Source organism: Salvelinus fontinalis, chromosome 2 (genome assembly GCF_029448725.1).
Source record: "Salvelinus fontinalis isolate EN_2023a chromosome 2, ASM2944872v1, whole genome shotgun sequence".
NCBI classification, from domain to species: domain Eukaryota; kingdom Metazoa; phylum Chordata; class Actinopteri; order Salmoniformes; family Salmonidae; genus Salvelinus; species Salvelinus fontinalis.
In genome coordinates, this window is record NC_074666.1 from 95,928,269 (window position 1) to 95,954,538 (window position 26,270).

Here is a 26,270-nt window from a genome sequence, read left to right on the forward strand (position 1 = left end):
CCTCAGTGTACCTCAGGACTACAGGTGGCTGATGGGTAATGGTGTTTTTCAGCGTACCTCAGGACTACAGGTGGCTGGTGGGTAATGGTGTTTTTCAGCGTACCTTAGTACTACAGGTGGCTGGTGGGTAATGGTGTTTTTCAGCGTACCTGAGGACTACAGGTGGCTGGTGGGTATTCGTGTTTTTCAGCGTACCTGAGGACTACAGGTGGCTGGTGGGTATTGGTGTTTTTCAGCGTACCTGAGGACTACAGGTGACTGATGGGTAATGGTGTTTTTCAGCGTACCTGAGGACTACAGGTGGCTGATGGGTAATGGTGTTTTTCAGCGTACCTCAGGACTACAGGTGGCTGGTGGGTAATGGTGTTTTTCAGCGTACCTTAGTACTACAGGTGGCTGGTGGGTAATGGTGTTTTTCAGCGTACCTGAGGACTACAGGTGGCTGGTGGGTATTCGTGTTTTTCAGCGTACCTGAGGACTACAGGTGGCTGGTGGGTATTGGTGTTTTTCAGCGTACCTGAGGACTACAGGTGACTGATGGGTAATGGTGTTTTTCAGCGTACCTGAGGACTACAGGTGGCTGATGGGTAATGGTGTTTTTCAGCGTACCTGAGGACTACAGGTGTGGGAAGTCTCTGGGACCGGTGGAGTCGTTACAGGAACACCCCCAGCAGCCAGGGAAGATTCTGATTGGCTACAGCAGAGGCCTGGTCGTCCTATGGGATCTCAGCACCCGCAACGCAGAACACATGTTCCTGGGAAAACAGGTAAATATAAACTGGACAAAAATATAACTACAGCTCTGTCTTCCTGTTTAGTCTGTCGTCGTATTACACCTCTCTACAGCTCTGTCTTTCTGTTTAGTCTGTCGTCGTATTACACCTCTCTACAGCTCTGTCTTCCTGTTTAGTCTGTCGTCGTATTACACCTCTCTACAGCTCTGTCTTCCTGTCTAGTCTGTCGTCGTATTACACCTCTCTACAGCTCTGTCTTCCTGTTTAGCCTGTCGTCGTATTACACCTCTCTACAGCTCTGTCTTCCTGTTTAGTCTGTCGTCGTATTACACCTCTCTACAGCTCTGTCTTCCTGTTTAGTCTGTCGTCGTATTACACCTCTCTACAGCTCTGTCTTCCTGTTTAGTCTGTCGTCGTATTACACCTCTCTACAGCTCTGTCTTCCTGTCTAGCCTGTCGTCGTATTACACCTCTCTACAGCTCTGTCTTTCTGTTTAGTCTGTCGTCGTATTACACCTCTCTACAGCTCTGTCTTTCTGTTTAGTCTGTCGTCGTATTACACCTCTCTACAGCTCTGTCTTTCTGTTTAGTCTGTCGTCGTATTACACCTCTCTACAGCTCTGTCTTTCTGTTTAGTCTGTCGTCGTATTACACCTCTCTACAGCTCTGTCTTTCTGTTTAGTCTGTCGTCGTATTACACCTCTCTACAGCTCTGTCTTTCTGTTTAGTCTGTCGTCGTATTACACCTCTCTACAGCTCTGTCTTTCTGTTTAGTCTGTCGTCGTATTACACCTCTCTACAGCTCTGTCTTTCTGTTTAGTCTGTCGTCGTATTACACCTCTCTACAGCTCTGTCTTTCTGTTTAGTCTGTCGTCGTATTACACCTCTCTACAGCTCTGTCTTTCTGTCTAGCCTGTCGTCGTATTACACCTCTCTACAGCTCTGTCTTTCTGTTTAGTCTGTCGTCGTATTACACCTCTCTACAGCTCTGTCTTTCTGTTTAGTCTGTCGTCGTATTACACCTCTCTACAGCTCTGTCTTTCTAGTCTGTCGTCGTATTACACCTCTCTACAGCTCTGTCTTTCTGTTTAGTCTGTCGTCGTATTACACCTCTCTACAGCTCTGTCTTTCTGTTTAGTCTGTCGTCGTATTACACCTCTCTACAGCTCTGTCTTTCTGTTTAGTCTGTCGTCGTATTACACCTCTCTACAGCTCTGTCTTTCTGTTTAGTCTGTCGTCGTATTACACCTCTCTACAGCTCTGTCTTTCTGTTTAGTCTGTCGTCGTATTACACCTCTCTACAGCTCTGTCTTTCTGTTTAGTCTGTCGTCGTATTACACCTCTCTACAGCTCTGTCTTTCTGTTTAGTCTGTCGTCGTATTACACCTCTCTACAGCTCTGTCTTTCTGTTTAGTCTGTCGTCGTATTACACCTCTCTACAGCTCTGTCTTCCTGTCTAGTCTTTCGTCGTATTACACCTCTCTACAGCTCTGTCTGTCTTCCTGTCTAGCCTGTCGTCGTATTACACCTCTCTACAGCTCTGTCTGTCTTCCTGTCTAGCCTGTCGTCGTATTACACCTCTCTACAGCTCTGTCTTTCTGTTTAGTCTGTCGTCGTATTACACCTCTCTACAGCTCTGTCTTCCTGTCTAGTCTTTCGTCGTATTACACCTCTCTACAGCTCTGTCTGTCTTCCTGTCTAGCCTGTCGTCGTATTACACCTCTCTACAGCTCTGTCTGTCTTCCTGTCTAGTCTGTCGTCGTATTACACCTCTCTACAGCTCTGTCTGTCTTCCTGTCTAGTCTGTCGTCGTATTACACCTCTCTACAGTTCTGTCTGTCTTCCTGTCTAGTCTGTCGTCGTATTACACCTCTACAGCTCTGTCTGTCTTCCTGTCTAGTCTGTCGTCGTATTACACCTCTCTACAGCTCTGTCTGTCTTCCTGTCTAGCCTGTCGTCGTATTACACCTCTCTACAGCTCTGTCTGTCTTCCTGTCTAGTCTGTCGTCGTATTACACCTCTCTACAGCTCTGTCTGTCTTCCTGTCTAGTCTGTCGTCGTATTACACCTCTCTACAGCTCTGTCTGTCTAGCCTGTCGTCGTATTACACCTCTCTACAGCTCTGTCTGTCTTCCTGTCTAGTCTGTCGTCGTATTACACCTCTCTACAGCTCTGTCTGTCTAGTCTGTCGTCGTATTACACCTCTCTACAGCTCTGTCTGTCTTCCTGTCTAGCCTGTCGTCGTATTACACCTCTCTACAGCTCTGTCTGTCTTCCTGTCTAGCCTGTCGTCGTATTACACCTCTCTACAGCTCTGTCTGTCTTCCTGTCTAGCCTGTCGTCGTATTACACCTCTCTACAGCTCTGTCTGTCTTCCTGTCTAGCCTGTCGTCGTATTACACCTCTCTACAGCTCTGTCTGTCTTTCTGTTTAGTCTGTCGTCGTATTACACCTCTCTACAGCTCTGTCTTTCTGTTTAGTCTGTCGTCGTATTACACCTCTCTACAGCTCTGTCTTTCTGTTTAGTCTGTCGTCGTATTACACCTCTCTACAGCTCTGTCTTCCTGTCTAGTCTTTCGTCGTATTACACCTCTCTACAGCTCTGTCTGTCTTCCTGTCTAGCCTGTCGTCGTATTACACCTCTCTACAGCTCTGTCTGTCTTCCTGTCTAGCCTGTCGTCGTATTACACCTCTCTACAGCTCTGTCTTTCTGTTTAGTCTGTCGTCGTATTACACCTCTCTACAGCTCTGTCTTCCTGTCTAGTCTTTCGTCGTATTACACCTCTCTACAGCTCTGTCTGTCTTCCTGTCTAGCCTGTCGTCGTATTACACCTCTCTACAGCTCTGTCTGTCTTCCTGTCTAGTCTGTCGTCGTATTACACCTCTCTACAGCTCTGTCTGTCTTCCTGTCTAGTCTGTCGTCGTATTACACCTCTCTACAGTTCTGTCTGTCTTCCTGTCTAGTCTGTCGTCGTATTACACCTCTACAGCTCTGTCTGTCTTCCTGTCTAGTCTGTCGTCGTATTACACCTCTCTACAGCTCTGTCTGTCTTCCTGTCTAGCCTGTCGTCGTATTACACCTCTCTACAGCTCTGTCTGTCTTCCTGTCTAGTCTGTCGTCGTATTACACCTCTCTACAGCTCTGTCTGTCTTCCTGTCTAGTCTGTCGTCGTATTACACCTCTCTACAGCTCTGTCTGTCTAGCCTGTCGTCGTATTACACCTCTCTACAGCTCTGTCTGTCTTCCTGTCTAGTCTGTCGTCGTATTACACCTCTCTACAGCTCTGTCTGTCTAGTCTGTCGTCGTATTACACCTCTCTACAGTTCTGTCTGTCTTCCTGTCTAGTCTGTCGTCGTATTACACCTCTCTACAGCTCTGTCTGTCTTCCTGTCTAGCCTGTCGTCGTATTACACCTCTCTACAGCTCTGTCTGTCTTCCTGTCTAGTCTGTCGTCGTATTACACCTCTCTACAGCTCTGTCTGTCTTCCTGTCTAGTCTGTCGTCGTATTACACCTCTCTACAGCTCTGTCTGTCTTCCTGTCTAGTCTGTCGTCGTATTACACCTCTCTACAGCTCTGTCTGTCTAGCCTGTCGTCGTATTACACCTCTCTACAGCTCTGTCTGTCTTCCTGTCTAGTCTGTCGTCGTATTACACCTCTCTACAGCTCTGTCTGTCTAGTCTGTCGTCGTATTACACCTCTCTACAGCTCTGTCTGTCTTCCTGTCTAGCCTGTCGTCGTATTACACCTCTCTACAGCTCTGTCTGTCTTCCTGTCTAGCCTGTCGTCGTATTACACCTCTCTACAGCTCTGTCTGTCTTCCTGTCTAGCCTGTCGTCGTATTACACCTCTCTACAGCTCTGTCTGTCTTCCTGTCTAGCCTGTCGTCGTATTACACCTCTCTACAGCTCTGTCTTCCTGTCTCGTCTGTCGTCGTATTACACCTCTCTACAGCTCTGTCTGTCTTCCTGTCTAGTCTGTCGTCGTATTACACCTCTCTACAGCTCTGTCTGTCTAGTCTGTCGTCGTATTACACCTCTCTACAGCTCTGTCTGTCTTCCTGTCTAGTCTGTCGTCGTATTACACCTCTACAGCTCTGTCTGTGTGTGTCTGTTACAATATGGCTAAATACAGTGTGTGTCTGTTACAATATGGTTAAATACAGTGTGTCTGTTACAATATGGCTAAATACAGTGTGTGTCTGTTACAATATGGCTAAATACAGTGTGTGTCTGTTACAATATGGCTAAATACAGTGTGTCTGTTACAATATGGCTAAATACAGTGTGTGTCTGTTACAATATGGCTAAATACAGTGTGTCTGTTACAATATGGCTAAATACAGTGTGTCTGTTACAATATGGCTAAATACAGTGTGTGTCTGTTACAATATGGCTAAATACAGTGTGTGTCTGTTACAATATGGCTAAATACAGTGTGTCTGTTACAATATGGCTAAATACAGTGTGTCTGTTACAATATGGCTAAATACAGTGTGTGTCTGTTACAATATGGCTAAATACAGTGTGTGTCTGTTACAATATGGCTAAATAGTGTGTGTGTGTGTATGTGTGTGTGTGTGTCTGTCTGCAGCAGCTGGAGTCCCTGGTGTGGGAACGTTCCGGTAGCTCCTTCATCAGTTCCCATAGCGACGGGGGGTACAGCGTGTGGGCTGTTGCCAGTGGTAACACGTACACACACCAGCCCGTGTCCTCGTCCATCCCCTACGGTGAGAGACACACACACCCCCTAACCCCTACACACCCCCTAACCCCTACACACACCCTAACCCCTACAGACACACACACACCCTAACCCCTACACACACACCCTAACCCCTACACACACACACACACACACACCCTAACCCCTACACACACACACACACCATAACCCCCTACACACACACCCTAACCCCTACACACACACACACACACACACATACACACACACACACACACACACACCCTAACCCCTACACACACACACGCACACCATAACCCCCTACACACACACACACACACACCATAACCCCCTACACACACACCCTAACCCCTACACACACACACACACACACACACACACACACACACACACACACACACACACACACACACACACACACACACACACACACCTTAACCCCTACACACACACCCTAACCCCTACACACACACACTCAGGTCCGTTCCCTTGGGACCTCATTAACTCCTTGTAGTCTGTCTCGTTGTGTCTCAGGTCCGTTCCCTTGGGACCTCATTAACTCCTTGTCGTCTCGTTGTGTCTCAGGTCCGTTCCCTTGGGACCTCATTAACTCCTTGTCGTCTGTCTCGTTGTGTCTCAGGTCCGTTCCCTTGGGTCCTCATTAACTCCTTGTTGTCTCGTTGTGTCTCAGGTCCGTTCCCTTGGGAACTCATTAACTCCTCGTCGTCTGTCTCGTTGTGTCTCAGGTCCGTTCCCTTGGGACCTCATTAACTCCTCGTCATCTGTCTCGTTGTGTTTCCGGTCCGTTCCCTTGGGACCTCATTAACTCCTTGTCGTCTGTCTCGTTGTGTCTCCGGTCCATTCCCTTGGGACCTCATTAACTCCTTGTCATCTCGTTGTGTCTCAGGTCCGTTCCCTTGGGACCTCATTAACTCCTTGTCGTCTCGTTGTGTCTCAGGTCCGTTCCCTTGGGACCTCATTAACTCCTCGTCGTCTGTCTCGTTGTGTCTCAGGTCCGTTCCCTTGGGACCTCATTAACTCCTCGTCGTCTGTCTCGTTGTGTCTCAGGTCCGTTCCCTTGGGAACTCATTAACTCCTCGTCGTCTGTCTCGTTGTGTCTCAGATCCGTTCCCTTGGGACCTCATTAACTCCTTGCCGTCTGTCTCGTTGTGTCTCAGGTCCGTTCCCTTGGGACCTCATTAACTCCTTGTCGTTTGTCTCATTGTGTCTCAGGTCCGTTTCCTTGTAAAGCCATCAACAAGATCTTATGGAGGACGACTCAGTCAGGGTGAGGAGTCAGGACCACTATCTACTATCGACTACCACTACTACTATCTACTATCACTACCACTATCTACTATTCACTATCTACTATCACTATTCACTATCTACTATCGACTACCACTACTACTATCACTACCACTATCTACTATTCACTATTCACTATCTACTATCACTATTCACTATCTACTATCGACTACCACTACCACTACCACTATCTACTATCACTACCACTATCTACTATTCACTATTCACTATTCACTATCTACTATCACTATTCACTATCTACTATCTACTACCACTATCTACTACCACTATCTACTATTCACTATTCACTATCTACTATCACTATCTACTATTCACTATTCACTATCTACTATCACTATCTACTATCACTATCTACTATTCACTATCTACTATCGCTATCTACTATCGCTATCTACTATCTACTATCAATATTTACTATCACTGTTCTGGTAACACTATCAGTATCTACTATCGCTATCTACTATCACTATTCACTATCACTATCTACTATCGCTATCTACTATCACTATTCACTATCTACTATCACTATCTACTATCACTATCTACTATCACTATCTACTATTCACTATCTACTATTCACTATCTACTATTCACTATCACTATTCACTATCTACTATCACTATCTACTATCACTATCTACTATCACTATTCACTATCTACTATTCACTATCTACTATCGCTATCTACTATCACTATTCACTATCTACTATCTACTATCACTATCACTATCTACTATCACTATCTACTATCACTATTCACTATCTACTATCACTATCTACTATCACTATTCACTATCTACTATCACTATCTACTATCACTATTCACTATTCACTATCTACTAGTCACTATCTACTATCACTATCTACTATTCACTATCTACTATCGCTATCTACTATCACTATCTACTATCACTATTCACTATCTACTATTCACTATCTACTATTCACTATCTACTATCGCTATCTACTATCACTATCTACTATCACTATTCACTATCTACTATCTACTATCACTATTCACTATCTACTATCACTATTCACTATATCTACTATCACTATCCACTATCACTATCTACTATCACTATTCACTATCTACTATCACTATTTACTATCACTGTTCTGGTAACACTATCAGTATCTACTATCACTAGGATCCATTCTGGTAACACTATCAGTATCTACTATCACTAGGATCCATTCTGGTAACACTATCAGTATCTACTATCACTAGGATCCATTCTGGTAACACTATCAGTATCTACTATCACCAGGATCCATTCTGGTAACACTATCAGTATCTACTATCACTAGGATCCATTCTGGTAACACTATCAGTATCTACTATCACTAGGGTCCATTCTGGTAACACTATCAGTATCTACTATCACTAGGGTTGATCCATTCTGGTAACACTATCAGTATCTACTATCACTAGGATCCATTCTGGTAACACTATCAGTATCTACTATCACTAGGGTCCATTCTGGTAACACTATCAGTATCTACTATCACTAGGGTCCATTCTGGTAACACTATCAGTATCTACTATCACTAGGATCCATTCTGGTAACACTATCAGTATCTACTATCACTAGGATCCATTCTGGTAACACTATCAGTATCTACTATCACTAGGGTCCATTCTGGTAACACTATCAGTATCTACTATCACTAGGGTTGATCCATTCTGGTAACACTATCAGTATCTACTATCACTAGGGTGGATCCATTCTGGTAACACTATCAGTATCTACTATCACTAGGATCCATTCTGGTAACACTATCAGTATCTACTATCACTAGGGTGGATCCATTCTGGTAACACTATCAGTATCTACTATCACTAGGATCCATTCTGGTAACACTATCAGTATCTACTATCACTAGGATCCATTCTGGTAACACTATCAGTATCTACTATCACTAGGGTCCATTCTGGTAACACTATCAGTATCTACTATCACTAGGATCCATTCTGGTAACACTATCAGTATCTACTATCACTAGGGTCCATTCTGGTAACACTATCAGTATCTACTATCACTAGGGTCCATTCTGGTAACACTATCAGTATCTACTATCACTAGGATCCATTCTGGTTACACTATCAGTATCTACTACCACTAGGGTCCATTCTGGTAACACTATCAGTATCTACTATCACTAGGATCCATTCTGGTAACACTATCAGTATCTACTATCACTAGGATCCATTCTGGTAACACTATCAGTATCTACTATCACTAGGGTCCATTCTGGTAACACTATCAGTATCTACTATCACTAGGGTCCATTCTGGTAACACTATCAGTATCTACTATCACTAGGATCCATTCTGGTTACACTATCAGTATCTACTACCACTAGGGTCCATTCTGGTAACACTATCAGTATCTACTATCACTAGGATCCATTCTGGTAACACTATCAGTATCTACTATCACTAGGATCCATTCTGGTAACACTATCAGTATCTACTATCACTAGGGTCCATTCTGGTAACACTATCAGTATCTACTATCACTAGGGTCCATTCTGGTAACACTATCAGTAACAGCTATCACCGTTACAGCTGTTAGTGTACCAGCTATCTATCTAGCTACCATCTAACACAGCTGTCTATAACCCCTAGCTATCACTGTTACAGCTGTCTATAACCCCTAGCTATCACTGTTACAACTGTCTATCACTGTTACAGCTGTCTATCACTGTTACAGCTGTCTATAACCCCTAGCTATCACTGTTACAGCTGTCTATAACCCCTAGCTATCACTGTTACAACTGTCTATAACCCCTAGCTATCACTGTTACAGCTGTCTATAACCCCTAGCTATCACTGTTACAGCTGTCTATAACCCCTAGCTATCACTGTTACAACTGTCTATAACCCCTAGCTATCACTGTTACAGCTGTCTATAACCCCTAGCTATCACTGTTACAACTGTCTATAACCCCTAGCTATCACTGTTACAGCTGTCTATAACCCCTAGCTATCACTGTTACAGCTGTCTATAACCCCTAGCTATCACTGTTACAGCTGTCTATAACCCCTAGCTATCACTGTTACAGCTGTCTATAACCCCTAGCTATCACTGTTACAGCTGTCTATAACCCCTAGCTATCACTGTTACAGCTGTCTATCACCCCTAGCTATCACTGTTACAGCTGTCTATAACCCCTAGCTATCACTGTTACAGCTGTCTATAACCCCTAGCTATCACTGTTACAACTGTCTATAACCCCTAGCTATCACTGTTACAGCTGTCTATCACCCCTAGCTATCACTGATACAGCTGTCTATCACCCCTAGCTATCACTGATACAGCTGTCTATAACCCCTAGCTATCACTGATACAGCTGTCTATAACCCCTAGCTATCACTGTTACAGCTGTCTATAACCCCTAGCTATCACTGTTACAGCTGTCTATAACCCCTAGCTATCACTGATACAGCTGTCTATAACCCCTAGCTATCACTGTTACAACTGTCTATCACTGATACAGCTGTCTATAACCCCTAACTATCACTGTTACAACTGTCTATAACCCCTAGCTATCACTGTTACAGCTGTCTATAACCCCTAGCTATCACTGTTACAGCTGTCTATAACCCCTAGCTATCACTGTTACAGCTGTCTATAACCCCTAGCTATCACTGTTACAGCTGTCTATAACCCCTAGCTATCACTGTTACAGCTGTCTATAACCCCTAGCTATCACTGTTACAACTGTCTATAACCCCTAGCTATCACTGTTACAGCTGTCTATAACCCCTAGCTATCACTGTTACAGCTGTCTATAACCCCTAGCTATCACTGTTACAGCTGTCTATCACCCCTAGCTATCACTGTTACAGCTGTCTATAACCCCTAGCTATCACTGTTACAGCTGTCTATCACCCCTAGCTATCACTGTTACAGCTGTCTATAACCCCTAGCTATCACTGTTACAGCTGTCTATCACCCCTAGCTATCACTGTTACAGCTGTCTATCACCCCTAGCTATCACTGTTACAGCTGTTAGTGTAACAAACATCCCTCTCTCTCTCACTGTCCCCCACTCTCTCACTGCCCCCCACTCTATCACTGCCCTTCTCTCTCTCACTGCCCCCCACTCTATCACTGCCCTTCTCTCTCTCACTGCCCCTCTCTCTCTCACTGCCCCTCTCTCTCTCACTGTCCCCCACTCTCTCACTGTCCCCCACTCTCTCACTGTCCCCCACTCTCTCACTGTCCCCCACTCTCACTGCCCCTCTCTCTCTCACTGCCCCTCTCTCTCTCACTGCCCCTCTCTCTCTCACTGCCCCTCTCTCTCTCTCTCACTGCCCCTCTCTCTCTCTCTCACTGTCCCTCTCTCTCTCACTGCCCCTCTCTCTCTCTCTCACTGTCCCTCTCTCTCTCACTGCCCCTCTCTCTCTCACTGCCCCTCTCTCTCTCTCACTGCCCCTCTCTCTCTCTCACTGCCCCTCTCTCTCTCTCACTGCCCCTCTCTCTCTCACTGCCCCTCTCTCTCTCTCTCACTGCCCCTCGCTCTCTCTCACTGCCCCTCTCTCTCTCTCACTGCCCCTCTCTTTCTCTCACTGTCCCTCTCTCTCTCTCACTGTCCCTCTCTCTCTCTCTCACTGTCCCTCTCTCTCTCTCTCTCTCACTGTCCCTCTCTCTCTCTCTCACTGTCCCTCTCTCTCTCTCTCACTGTCCCTCTCTCTCTCTCTCACTGTCCCTCTCTCTCTCACTGTCCCTCTCTCTCTCACTGCCCCTCTCTCTCACTGTCTCTCTCACTGTCCCCCTCTCTCTCACTGTCCCTCTCTCTCTCACTGCCCCTCTCTCTCTGTCTCTCTGTCTGTCTCTGTCTCTCATGTAGGTGTCCAGTAGTCCTCTACAGTGGAGGAATGCCCAGAGCCAGTTATGGAGACCGTCACTGTGTGACCATCCAACAGGACAAACAACACGTCACTCTGGACTTCACCTCCAGAGTTGTAGACTTCTTCACGGTCCACACCACTGACCTGGAGCACGGTGAGAGAGAGAGAGACACACTTATCCAGAGTTGTAGACTTCTTCACGGTCCACACCACTGACCTGGAGCACAGTGAGAGAGAGAGAGACACACTTATCCAGAGTTGTAGACTTCTTCACGGTCCACACCACTGACCTGGAGCACGGTGAGAGAGAGAGACCCACTTATCCAGAGTTATAGACTTCTTCACGGTCCACACCACTGACCTGGAGCACGGTGAGAGAGAGAGACACACTTATCCAGAGTTATAGACTTCTTCACGGTCCACACCAGTGACCTGGAGCACGGTGAGAGAGAGAGACTCACTTATCCAGAGTTATAGACTTCTTCACGGTCCACACCAGTGACCTGGAGCACGGTGAGAGAGAGAGAGACACACTTATCCAGAGTTATAGACTTCTTCACGGTCCACACCACTGACCTGGAGCACGGTGAGAGAGAGAGACACACTTATCCAGAGTTATAGACTTCTTCACGGTCCACACCAGTGACCTGGAGCACGGTGAGAGAGAGAGACTCACTTATCCAGAGTTATAGACTTCTTCACGGTCCACACCACTGACCTGGAGCACGGTGAGAGAGAGAGACTCACTTATCCAGAGTTATAGACTTCTTCACGGTCCACACCAGTGACCTGGAGCACGGTGAGAGAGAGAGACTCACTTATCCAGAGTTATAGACTTCTTCACGGTCCACACCACTGACCTGGAGCACGGTGAGAGAGAGAGAGACTGACTTATCCAGAGAGAGACACACTGGCACAATTAGGGTTAAGTGACTTGCTCAAAGGGCACATCCAACGATTTATTTGCTCTGGGATTGTCCCAGCGCTCCTCGCCGCTAGGCTACCTGACCCCCTGTATTAACAATGTGTATTTCCTCTCCCAGACTATGATAATCCTACAGCCCTAGTGGTTTTACTGGAGGAGGAGCTGGTTGTGATAGACCTCCTCACCACCAGGTGGCCCTCTGTCCCTCCTCCCTAACTGGGACCCCCCCTGTGTTAATAATGTGTATTTCCTCTCCCAGACTGTGACGATCCTACAGCCCTAGTGGTTTTACTGGAGGAGGAGCTGGTTGTGATAGACCTCCTGACCACCGGGTGGCCCTCTGTCCTTCCTCCCTACCTTGCTCCGCTCCACTCCTCAGCCATCACCACTTCCTGTCACCTGGACAACGTCCCCGCCAAGCTCTGGGACCGCCTGGCCGCCGCCGGGAAAAGCCAGGGCACTCAACACGCAAACGGAGTGAAACACGCACACGGGGTGAGACATTGTACACACACACACACACACACACACACACACACACACACACACACGTGTTCTCACCCACCCCAACCAGTGTTTTATTCATTAGGTACCAAATGGAAGAAATCAGATGGAAACGGTGAAGGGACTCCCTGAACTTGTCCAATGAGAAACGCTTGTTTTACGTTGCAAAATGTTTTGTTACTGTGTGCACTAATGAATATGGCCTAGGTGTATCTGTATTCCCAGTCAGAAATTATATATTTTCAACCAGGTTTGCTCACTGGGTTATTAGCAAGTCCTTCTTAGCTTAGCAGCAGTTTAGCCTGGATTAGCGTTGTTAGTTTAGCAACATGTTAGCGTTGTTAGCTTAACAGCGGGGTAGTCTGTATTAGCATTGTCAGTTTAGCAGCAGGTTAGCCTGTATTAGTGTTTTTAGCTTAGCAGCAGGTTAGTCTGTATTAGCATTGTTAGCTTAGCAGCAGGTTAGCCTGTATTATTATTGTTAGCTTAGCAGCAGGTTAGCCTGTATTAGCGTTGTTAGCTTAGCAGCAGGTTAACCTGTATTAGCATTGTTAGCTTAGCAGCAGGTTAGCCTGTATTAGCATTGTTAGCTTTGCTGCAGATGTCCACAGTTAAATGCTTTGCAGCCAGTACCATCTGTCGGTGTCGTATATCATACCAGCCTGCCTACGTGTGGCAGTGCCAGGGAGGGTTGGAGTTGGCACTAGAACAGAGGGGTCAGAGGGGACAGGTCATCAGAGAGACAGACGTTCACAGCTGTATGAATGAGGCCTTACTTATCAAATTAGTCTCTCTGCTGCAATGTGTGTATCAGTCATCTAACCTAAAGGGGGATGTGTGTGTGTGTGTGTGTATAGAGTTGGCCGATATGTGGAGGGAAGAATCTAGCGCCCCCGCCCAAACAACAGGAGTTGCTGCTGACGGGGTAAACACACACACACACACACACACACACACACACACATGGTCTTATGTAGTCTTCCTACTGTCTCCACTATGTTAATGACTCCACACTTAGGTTGGAGTCATTAAAACTCGTTTTTCAACCACTCCACACATTTCTTGTTAACAAACTGTAGTTTGGCAAGTCGGTTAGGACATCTACTTTGTGCATGACACAAGTAATTTCTCCAACAATTGTTTACAGACAGATTATTTCACTTATAATTCACTGTATCACAATTCCAGTGGCTCAGAAGTTTACACACACTAAGTTGACTGTGCCTTTAAACAGCTTGGAAAATTCCATAAAATTATATCATGGCTTTAGAAGCTTCTGATTGGCTAATTGACATAATTTGAGTCAATTGGAGGTGTACCTGTGGATGAATTTCAAGGCCTTCCTTCAAACTCAGTGCCTCTTTGCGTGACATCATGGGAAAATCAGTCTGGTTCATCCTTGGGAGCAATTTCCAAACGCCTGAAGGTACCACGTTCATCTGTACAAACAATAGTACGCAAGTATAAACACCATGGGACCACGCAGCCATCATACTGCTCAGGAAGGAGACGCGTTATGTTCCCTAGAGATGAACGTACTTTGGTGCGAAAAGTTCAAATCAATCCCAGAACAACAGCAAAGGACCTTGTGAAGATGCTGGAGGAAACAGGTACAAAAGTATCTATATCCACAGGAAAACGAGTCCAATATCGACATAACCTGAAAGGCCACTCAACAAGGAAGAATTGTGAAAACTGAGTTTATATGTATTTGGCTAAGGTGTATGTAAACTTCCGACTTCAACTGTATCTCCTGTCTCCACTATGTTAAGAGGTGTGTGTGTGTGTGTGTGTGTGTGTGTGTGTGTGTGTGTGTGTGTGTGTGTGTGTGTGTGTGTGTGTGTGTGTGTGTGTGTGTGTGTGTGTGTGTGTGTGTGTGTGTGTGTGCAGGCATGAGGACGGTACAGTACGGTTCTGGGATGTGTCTGCTGTTGCCATGACTCCTCTCTACAAGCTCAGCACGGCTAACGTCTTCCACACCGACTGTGACCCTAACGACGACCCCCTGGACCCTAACGACGACCCCGAAGCACTGCAAGAGGAGGAGTGGCCTCCCTTCAGGAAGGTCAGAACACTCACACACACACACACACACACACACACACGCACTGACACACACACGCACTGACACACACACGCACTGACACACACACGCACTGACACACACACGCACTGACACACACACGCACTGACACACACACGCACTGACACACACACACACGCACTGACACACACACACTGACACACACACACTGACACACACTCACACACACACACTGGCACACACACACACACTGACACACACACACACCGACACGCGCGCACACACACACACTGACACACACACACACACCGACACTTGCACACACACGCAAGCCCGCGCTCACACATTTCTTATAAATTTGCAAACATTTCTAAAAACCTCTTTTCACTTTGTTATTATGGGGTTTTGTGTCGTCATGGGGTTTTGTGTCGTTATGGGGTATCATTATGGGGTATTGTGGCGTCATGGGGTATTGAGCCGTTATGGGGTATTGAGTCGTTATGGGGTATTGATTCCTTATGGGGTATCGTGTCATTATAGGGTATCATTATTGGGTATTGCGTCGTTATGATTATGGGTTATTGATTCATTATGGGGGTATTTATTATTATGGGGTATTGTGTCGTCATGGGGTATTGAGTCGTTATTGGGTATTGTCGTTATGGGGTATTGATTACTTATGGGGTATCGTGTCATTATAGGGTATCATTATTGGGTTTTGTGTCGTTATGGGTTATGATTATGGGTTATTGATTCATTATGGGGGTATTTATTATTATGGGGGTATTGAGTCATTATGGGGTATTGAGTCGTTATGGGGTATTGAGTCGTTATGGGGTATTGTGTCGTTATGGGGTATCGTGTCGTTATGGGGTTTCGTGTCGTTATGCGGTATCATTATGGGGTATCGATTCATTATAGGGTATCATTATTGGGTATCGAGTGGTCATGGGGTATCATTATGTGGTATTGTGTCATTATGGGGTATCATTATGGGATTCATTATGGGGGTATTTTGTCATTGTGGGGTATCATTATGGGGTGTCGTCGCGGGGTATTGAGTCGTCGCGGGGTATTGAGTCGTCGCGGGGTATTGAGTCGTCGCGGGGTATTGAGTCGTCGCGGGGTATTGAGTCGTCGCGGGGCATTGAGTCGTTGCGGGGTATTGTGTCATTATTGAGTCGTTGCGGGGTATTGAGTCGTTGCGGGGTATTGTGTCATTATTGTGTCGTCATATTCATTATAGGGTATCATTATGTGGTATTGTGTCATTATGGGGTATCATTGTGGGATTCATTATGGGGGTATTTTGTCATTGTGGGGTATCATTATGGGGTATCATTATGGGGTGTCGTCATGGTATTGAGTCGTCGCGGGGTATTGAGTCGTCGCGGGGTATTGAGTCATCATGGGGTATTGAGTCATTATTGTGTCGTCATATTCATTATAGGGTATCATTATTGGGTATTGTGTCGTTATGGGGTATCGAGTCGTCATGGGGTATCATTATGTGGTATTGTGTCATTATGGGGTATCATTATGGGGTATCATTACGGGGTGTCGTCATTGGGTATTGAGTCGTCATGGGGTATTGTGTCGTCATGGGGTATTGAGTCGTCATGGGGTATTGAGTCGTCATGGGGTATTGAGTCGTCGCGGGGTATTGAGTCGTCGCGGGGTATTGAGTCGTCGCGGGGTATTGAGTCGTCGCGGGGTATTGAGTCGTCGCGGGGTATTGAGTCGTCGCGGGGTATTGAGTCATTATGAAGTATTGAGTCAGTCATTATGGGTATTGTGTCATGATGATGATGGTGTGTGTTCCAGGTGGGCTGTTTTGATCCGTATAGTGATGATGATGATGATGATGATGGTGTGTGTTCCAGGTGGGCTGTTTTGATCCGTATAGTGATGATGATGATGATGGTGTGTGTTCTAGGTGGGCTGTTTTGATCCGTATAGTGATGATGATGATGATGATGGTGTGTGTTCCAGGTGGGCTGTTTTGATCCGTACAGTGATGATGATGATGATGATGATGATGGTGTGTGTTCCAGGTGGGCTGTATTGATCCGTATAGTGATGATGATGATGATGGTGTGTGTTCCAGGTGGGCTGTTTTGATCCGTATAGTGATGATGATGATGATGGTGTGTGTTCCAGGTGGGCTGTTTTGATCCGTATAGTGATGATGATGATGATGGTGTGTGTTCTAGGTGGGCTGTTTTGATCCGTATAGTGATGATGATGATGATGATGATGGTGTGTGTTCCAGGTGGGCTGTTTTGATCCGTATAGTGATGATGATGATGATGGTGTGTGTTCCAGGTGGGCTGTTTTGATCCGTATAGTGATGATGATGATGATGATGATGATGGTGTGTGTTCCAGGTGGGCTGTTTTGATCCGTATAGTGATGATGATGATGATGATGATGGTGTGTGTTCCAGGTGGGCTGTTTTGATCCCTATAGTGATGATGATGATGATGATGATGGTGTGTTCCAGGTGGGCTGTTTTGATCCGTATAGTGATGATGATGATGATGATGGTGTGTGTTCCAGGTGGGCTGTTTTGATCCGTATAGTGATGATGATGATGATGATGGTGTGTGTTCCAGGTGAGCTGTTTTGATTCGTATAGTGATGATGATGATGATGATGGTGTGTGTTCCAGGTGGGCTGTTTTGATCCGTATAGTGATGATGATGATGATGATGGTGTGTGTTCCAGGTGGGCTGTTTTGATCCGTATAGTGATGATGGTGATGATGATGATGGTGTATGTTCCAGGTCGGCTGTTTTGATCCGTATAGTGATGATGATGATGATGCTGATGGTGTGTGTTCCAGGTGGGCTGTTTTGATCCGTATAGTGATGATGATGATGGTGTGTGTTCCAGGTGGGCTGTTTTGATCCGTATAGTGATGATGATGATGGTGTGTGTTCCAGGTGGGCTGTTTTGATCCGTATAGTGATGATGATGATGATGATGGTGTGTGTTCCAGGTGGGCTGTTTTGATCCGTATAGTGATGATGATGATGATGATGGTGTGTGTTCCAGGTGGGCTGTTTTGATCCGTATAGTGATAATGATGATGATGATGGTGTGTGTTCCAGGTGGGCTGTTTTGATCCGTATAGTGATGATGATGATGATGATGATGGTGTGTGTTCCAGGTGGGCTGTTTTGATCCGTATAGTGATGATGATGATGATGATGGTGTGTGTTCCAGGTGGGCTGTTTTGATCCGTATAGTGATGATGATGATGATGGTGTGTGTTCCAGGTGGGATGTTTTGATCCGTATAGTGATGATGATGATGATGATGGTGTGTGTTCCAGGTGGGCTGTTTTGATCCGTATAGTGATGATGATGATGATGGTGTGTGTTCTAGGTGGGCTGTTTTGATCCGTATAGTGATGATGATGATGATGGTGTGTGTTCCAGGTGGGCTGTTTTGATCCGTATAGTGATGATGATGATGATGTTGTGTGTTCCAGGTGGGCTGTTTTGATCCGTATAGTAGTGATGATGATGGTGTGTGTTCCAGGTGGGCTGTTTTGATCCGTATAGTGATGATGATGATGATGATGATGATGGTGTGTGTTCCAGGTGGGCTGTTTCGATCTGTATAGTGATGATGATGGTGATGATGATGGTGTGTGTTCCAGGTGGGCTGTTTTGATCCGTATAGTGATGATGATGATGATGGTGTGTGTTCCAGGTGGGCTGTTTTGACCCGTATAGTGATGATGATGATGATGGTGTGTGTTCCAGGTGGGCTGTTTTGATCTGTATAGTGATGATGATGATGGTGTGTGTTCCAGGTGGGCTGTTTTGATCCGTATAGTGATGATGATGATGGTGTGTGTTCCAGGTGGGCTGTTTTGATCCGTATAGTGATGATGATGATGATGATGGTGTGTGTTCCAGGTGGGCTGTTTTGATCCGTATAGTGATGATGATGATGATGATGGTGTGTGTTCCAGGTGGGCTGTTTTGATCCGTATAGTGATAATGATGATGATGATGGTGTGTGTTCCAGGTGGGCTGTTTTGATCCGTATAGTGATGATGATGATGATGATGATGGTGTGTGTTCCAGGTGGGCTGTTTTGATCCGTATAGTGATGATGATGATGATGATGGTGTGTGTTCCAGGTGGGCTGTTTTGATCCGTATAGTGATGATGATGATGATGGTGTGTGTTCCAGGTGGGATGTTTTGATCCGTATAGTGATGATGATGATGATGGTGTGTGTTCCAGGTGGGCTGTTTTGATCCGTATAGTGATGATGATGATGATGGTGTGTGTTCTAGGTGGGCTGTTTTGATCCGTATAGTGATGATGATGATGATGGTGTGTGTTCCAGGTGGGCTGTTTTGATCCGTATAGTGATGATGATGATGATGTTGTGTGTTCCAGGTGGGCTGTTTTGATCCGTATAGTAGTGATGATGATGGTGTGTGTTCCAGGTGGGCTGTTTTGATCCGTATAGTGATGATGATGATGATGATGATGATGGTGTGTGTTCCAGGTGGGCTGTTTTGATCCGTATAGTGATGGTGATGATGATGATGATGATGATGATGATGATGATGATGGTGTGTGTTCCAGGTGGGCTGTTTTGATCCGTATAGTGATGATGATGATGGTGTGTGTTCTAGGTGGGCTGTTTTGATCCGTATAGTGATGATGATGATGATGGTGTGTGTTCCAGGTGGGCTGTTTTGATGATGATGATGATGATGGTGTGTGTTCCAGGTGGGCTGTTTTGACCCGTATAGTGATGATGATGATGGTGTGTGTTCCAGGTGGGCTGTTTTGGTCCGTATAGTGATGATGATGATGAAGGTGTGTGTTCCAGGTGGCTGTTTTGACCCGTATAGTGATGATGATGATGATGGTGTGTGTTCCAGGTGGGCTGTTTTGATCCGTATAGTGATGATGATGATGATGTGTGTTCCAGGTGGCTGTTTTGATCCGTATAGTGATGATGATGATGATGATGATGATGATGTGTGTTCCAGGTGGGCTGTTTTGATCCATATAGTGATGATGATGATGATGATGATGGTGTGTGTTCCAGGTGGGCTGTTTTGATCCGTATAGTGATGATGATGATGATGATGGTGTGTGTTCCAGGTGGGCTGTTTTGATCCGTATAGTGATGATGATGATGGTGTGTGTTCCAGGTGGGCTGTTTTGATCCGTATAGTGATGATGATGATGGTGTGTGTTCCAGGTGGGCTGTTTTGATCCGTATAGTGATGATGATGATGATGGTGGTGTGTGTTCCAGGTGGGCTGTTTTGATCCGTATAGTGATGATGATGATGGTGTGTGTTCCAGGTGGGCTGTTTTGATCCGTATAGTGATGATGATGATGATGATGATGGTGTGTGTTCCAGGTGGGCTGTTTTGATCCGTATAGTGATGATGATGATGATGATGGTGTGTGTTCCAGGTGGGCTGTTTTGATCCGTATAGTGATGATGATGATGGTGTGTGTTCCAGGTGGGCTGTTTTGATCCGTATAGTGATGATGATGATGATGGTGTGTGTTCCAGGTGGGCTGTTTTGATCCGTATAGTGATGATGATGATGATGGTGTGTGTTCCAGGTGGGCTGTTTTGATCCGTATAGTGATGATGATGATGGTGTGTGTTCCAGGTGGGCTGTTTTGATCCGTATAGTGATGATGATGATGGTGTGTGTTCTAGGTGGGCTGTTTTGATCCGTATAGTGATGATGATGATGGTGTGTGTTCCAGGTGGGCTGTTTCGATCTGTATAGTGATGATGATGGTGATGATGATGGTGTGTGTTCCAGGTGGGCTGTTTTGATCCGTATAGTGATGATGATGATGATGGTGTGTGTTCCAGGTGGGCTGTTTTGACCCGTATAGTGATGATGATGATGATGGTGTGTGTTCCAGGTGGGCTGTTTTGATCTGTATAGTGATGATGATGATGGTGTGTGTTCCAGGTGGGCTGTTTTGATCCGTATAGTGATGATGATGATGATGATGATGATGGTGTGTTCCAGGTGGGCTGTTTTGATCCGTATAGTGATGATGATGATGGTGTGTGTTTGAGGTGGGCTGTTTTGATCCGTATAGTGATGATGATGATGATGGTGTGTGTTCCAGGTGGGCTGTTTTGACCCGTATAGTGATGATGATGATGGTGTGTGTTCCAGGTGGGCTGTTTTGATCCGTATAGTGATGATGATGATGATGATGGTGTGTGTTCCAGGTAGGCTGTTTTGATCCGTATAGTGATGATGATGATGATGGTGTGTGTTCCAGGTGGGCTGTTTTGATGATGATGATGATGGTGTGTGTTCCAGGTGGGCTGTTTTGACCCGTATAGTGATGATGATGATGGTCTGTGTTCCAGGTGGGCTGTTTTGATCCGTATAGTGATGATGATGATGGTGTGTGTTCCAGGTGGGCTGTTTTGACCCGTATAGTGATGATGATGATGATGATGATGATGGTGTGTGTTCCAGGTGGGCTGTTTTGATCCGTATAGTGATGATGATGATGATGATGGTGTGTGTTCCAGGTGGGCTGTTTTGATCCGTATAGTGATGATGATGATGATGGTGTGTGTTCCAGGTGGGCTGTTTTGATCCGTATAGTGATGATGATGATGATGATGATGGTGTGTGTTCCAGGTGGGCTGTTTTGATCCGTATAGTGATGATGATGATGATGATGGTGTGTGTTCCAGGTGGGCTGTTTTGATCCGTATAGTGATGATGATGATGATGATGGTGTGTGTTCCAGGTGGGCTGTTTTGATCCGTATAGTGATGATGATGATGATGATGGTGTGTGTTCCAGGTGGGCTGTTTTGATCCGTATAGTGATGATGATGATGGTGTGTGTTCCAGGTGGGCTGTTTTGATCCGTATAGTGATGATGATGATGGTGTGTGTTCCAGGTGGGCTGTTTTGATCCGTATAGTGATGATGATGATGATGATGATGTGTGTTCCAGGTGGGCTGTTTTGATCCGTATAGTGATGATGATGATGGTGTGTGTTCCAGGTGGGCTGTTTTGATCCGTATAGTGATGATGATGATGATAATGATGGTGTGTGTACCAGGTGTGCTGTTTTGATCCGTATAGTGATGATGATGATGATGATGGTGTGTGTTCTAGGTGGGCTGTTTTGATCCGTATAGTGATGATGATGATGATGATGGTGTGTGTTCCAGGTGGGCTGTTTTGATCCGTATAGTGATGATGATGATGATGATGGTGTGTGTTCCAGGTGGGCTGTTTTGACCCGTATAGTGATGATGATGATGGTGTGTGTTCCAGGTGGGCTGTTTTGATCCGTATAGTGATGATGATGATGATGATGATGGTGTTTGTTCCAGGTGGGCTGTTTTGATCCGTATAGTGATGATGATGATGATGATGGTGTGTGTTCCAGGTGGGCTGTTTTGATCCGTATAGTGATGATGGTGTGTGTTCCAGGTGGGCTGTTTTGATCCGTATAGTGATGATGATGATGATGGTGTGTGTTCCAGGTGGGCTGTTTTGACCCGTATAGTGATGATGATGATGATGATGGTGTGTGTTCCAGGTGGGCTGTTTTGATCCGTATAGTGATGATGATGATGATGGTGTGTGTTCCAGGTGGGCTGTTTTGATCCGTATAGTGATGATGATGATGATGGTGTGTGTTCCAGGTGGGCTGTTTTGATCCGTATAGTGATGATGATGATGGTGTGTGTTCCAGGTAGGCTGTTTTGATCCGTATAGTGATGATGATGATGATGGTGTGTGTTCCAGGTGGGCTGTTTTGACCCGTATAGTGATGATGATGATGATGGTGTGTGTTCCAGGTGGGCTGTTTTGATCCGTATAGTGATGATGATGATGATGGTGTGTGTTCCAGGTGGGCTGTTTTGATCCGTATAGTGATGATGATGATAATGATGATGATGATGGTGTGTGTTCCAGGTGGGCTGTTTCGATCCGTATAGTGATGATGATGATGATGATGGTGTGTGTTCCAGGTGGGCTGTTTCGATCCGTATAGTGATGATGATGATGATGATGGTGTGTGTTCCAGGTGGGCTGTTTCGATCCGTATAGTGATGATCCTCGTCTCGGGATCCAGAAGATCAGTCTGTGTAAATACAGCTGTAGACTGGTGGTGGCTGGGACCGCTGGACAGGTACACACACACACACACACACACACACACACACACACACACACACACAGCTGTAGACTGGTGGTGGCCGGGACCGCTGGACAGGTACACACACACACACACACACACACACACACACACACACACACACACACACACACAGCTGTAGACTGGTGGTGGCCGGGACCGCTGGACAGGTACACACACACACACAGAGAACTGTGTTTGTGTAATTGGACACTCCTCTTCTTCTTGAGAGCTCTGTCAATAAAATCTAAGTGTCTGTCTCTGTGTGTGTGTCTCTCTGTCTCTGTGTGTGTGTCTGTCTCTCTGTCTCTGTGTGTGTGTGTGTCTGTCTGTCTGTCTGTCTGTGTGTGTCTGTGTGTGTGTGTCTGTGTGTGTGTATCTCTGTGTGTCTCTGTGTGTCTATGTCTCCAGGTGATCGTGCTGGGTCTGAGTGATGAGCGGTCGGATCACACGGTCCACGTCTCCACGGTCGACCTGCTTCAGGACCGAGAGGGGTTCACCTGGAAGGGCCATGATAGGCTGGAGCCCCGAGCCAGCCCCGCCCCCTTCCCTCCAGGCTTCCAACCATTGGTCATGGTGCAGGCCCTCCCCCCAGCCTCTGTTACCGCCGTGATGCTGCATGCGGAGTGGAACCTCGTAGCGTTCGGGACGAGTCACGGCTTCGGACTGTTTGACTACCACAGACGCACTGCTGTTCTGGCCAGGTACACACACACACACACACACACACACACACACACACACACACACACACACACACACACACACATACATGACTGTACTGGCCAGGTACACACACACACAGACACACACACTGTTCTGTCTCTCTCTTGTCTCCAGGTGTCCCCTCTGGTGTGTTGTTAAGCTGTTCTCTTGTCTCCAGGTGTACCCTGCACCCTAACGACTCCCTAGCGATGGAGGGACCTCTCAGCAGAGTGAAGAGTCTGAAGAAGTCTCTCAGACAGAGCTTCAGACGCATCCGGAAGAGTCGAGTGTCTGGGAAGAAACGCCCCGTCCCCACCCCTACCAGCAAGGTAGGACACCCCCTGGACAGGACACCCCTACCAGCAAGGTAGGACACCCCCTGGACAGGACACCCCTACCAGCAAGGTAGGACACCCCCTGGACAGGACACCCCTACCAGCAAGGTAGGACACCCCCTGGACAGGACACCCCTACCAGCAAGGTAACACACACAGTGAGACGGCTTGATGTACAGGACACCCCTACCAGCAATGTAACACACACAGTGAGACGGCTTGATGTACAGGACACCCCTACCAGCAAGGTAACACACGCAGTGAGACGGCTTGATGTACAGGACACCCCTACCAGCAAGGTAACGCACACAGTGAGACGGCTTGATGTACAGGACACCCCTACCAGCAAGGTAACACACACAGTGAGACAGGACACCCCTACCAGCAAGGTAACACACGCAGTGAGACAGCTTGATGTACAGGACACCCCTACCAGCAAGGTAACGCACACAGTGAGACGGCTTGATGTACAGGACACCCCTACCAGCAAGGTAACACACACAGTGAGACAGGACACCCCTACCAGCAAGGTAACACACGCAGTGAGACGGCTTGATGTACAGGACACCCCCTGGACAGGACACCCCTACCAGCAAGGTAACACACACAGTGAGACGGCTTGATGTACAGGACACCCCTACCAGCAAGGTAACGTACGCAGTGAGACGGCTTGATGTACAGGACACCCCTACCAGCAAGGTAACACACGCAGTGAGACGGCTTGATGTACAGGACACCCCTACCAGCAAGGTAACACACGCAGTGAGACGGCTTGATGTACAGGACACCCCTACCAGCAAGGTAACACACGCAGTGAGACAGCTTGATGTACAGGACACCCCTACCAGCAAGGTAACACACGCAGTGAGACAGCTTGATGTACAGGACACCCCTACCAGCAAGGTAACACACGCAGTGAGACGGCTTGATGTACAGGACACCCCTACCAGCAAGGTAACGCACACAGTGAGACGGCTTGATGTACAGGACACCCCTACCAGCAAGGTAACACACACAGTGAGACAGGACACCCCTACCAGCAAGGTAACACACGCAGTGAGACAGCTTGATGTACAGGACACCCCTACCAGCAAGGTAACGCACACAGTGAGACGGCTTGATGTACAGGACACCCCTACCAGCAAGGTAACACACACAGTGAGACAGGACACCCCTACCAGCAAGGTAACACACGCAGTGAGACGGCTTGATGTACAGGACACCCCCTGGACAGGACACCCCTACCAGCAAGGTAACACACACAGTGAGACGGCTTGATGTACAGGACACCCCTACCAGCAAGGTAACGTACGCAGTGAGACGGCTTGATGTACAGGACACCCCTACCAGCAAGGTAACACACGCAGTGAGACGGCTTGATGTACAGGACACCCCTACCAGCAAGGTAACACACGCAGTGAGACGGCTTGATGTACAGGACACCCCTACCAGCAAGGTAACACACGCAGTGAGACAGCTTGATGTACAGTACACCCCCTGGACAGGACACTAGTGATGTACAGACCATGTTAGTGCTCATGTTGTCTAGACCTTTAGTGACTGTAGCTGTGTCACTGACACAGCTACAGTGTGTTTTTTCGTTGCCAATGTTTACTGTCGTAACAACCGGGGGACGTTCGTAAAATTCATAAATGATTTGTGCGCTCCGGCGCTCTCAAACCAGAGGGCTCTGGTGTGATGTACAGGACACCCCCTGGACAGGACACTAGTCTATATCCTGTTTCTGTAGTGACAGCTTGATGTGCAGGACAAACCAGAGGGCTCTGGTGTGAATTTCCCAACGCACCCTGGATGTTGAGAATGAGCATCATGATGGATCTACATGACACTACGGCAGCCATGTTTGCCCAACATTATATGGGGAATATTTAAATAATGATATATCAGTGAATGTCTAGAATTCAAACAGTA

General features: G+C 46.6%; 1 protein-coding gene across 1 annotated transcript in view; it reads left to right on the forward strand.

Moving 5' to 3' along the window:
- Positions 1-26,270, forward strand: part of llgl1 (LLGL scribble cell polarity complex component 1) — a 118,964-nt gene that overhangs the window by 40,292 nt on the left and 52,402 nt on the right. The window contains exons 6-15 of the mRNA XM_055896544.1: positions 605-767; positions 5,328-5,463; positions 6,672-6,726; positions 11,627-11,781; positions 12,812-13,047; positions 13,914-13,981; positions 14,947-15,121; positions 23,188-23,292; positions 23,710-24,002; positions 24,182-24,332. Of these exons, the coding sequence (XP_055752519.1) occupies positions 605-767; positions 5,328-5,463; positions 6,672-6,726; positions 11,627-11,781; positions 12,812-13,047; positions 13,914-13,981; positions 14,947-15,121; positions 23,188-23,292; positions 23,710-24,002; positions 24,182-24,332 (1,537 nt within the window). The remainder of the gene's footprint in view (positions 1-604; positions 768-5,327; positions 5,464-6,671; positions 6,727-11,626; positions 11,782-12,811; positions 13,048-13,913; positions 13,982-14,946; positions 15,122-23,187; positions 23,293-23,709; positions 24,003-24,181; positions 24,333-26,270) is intronic.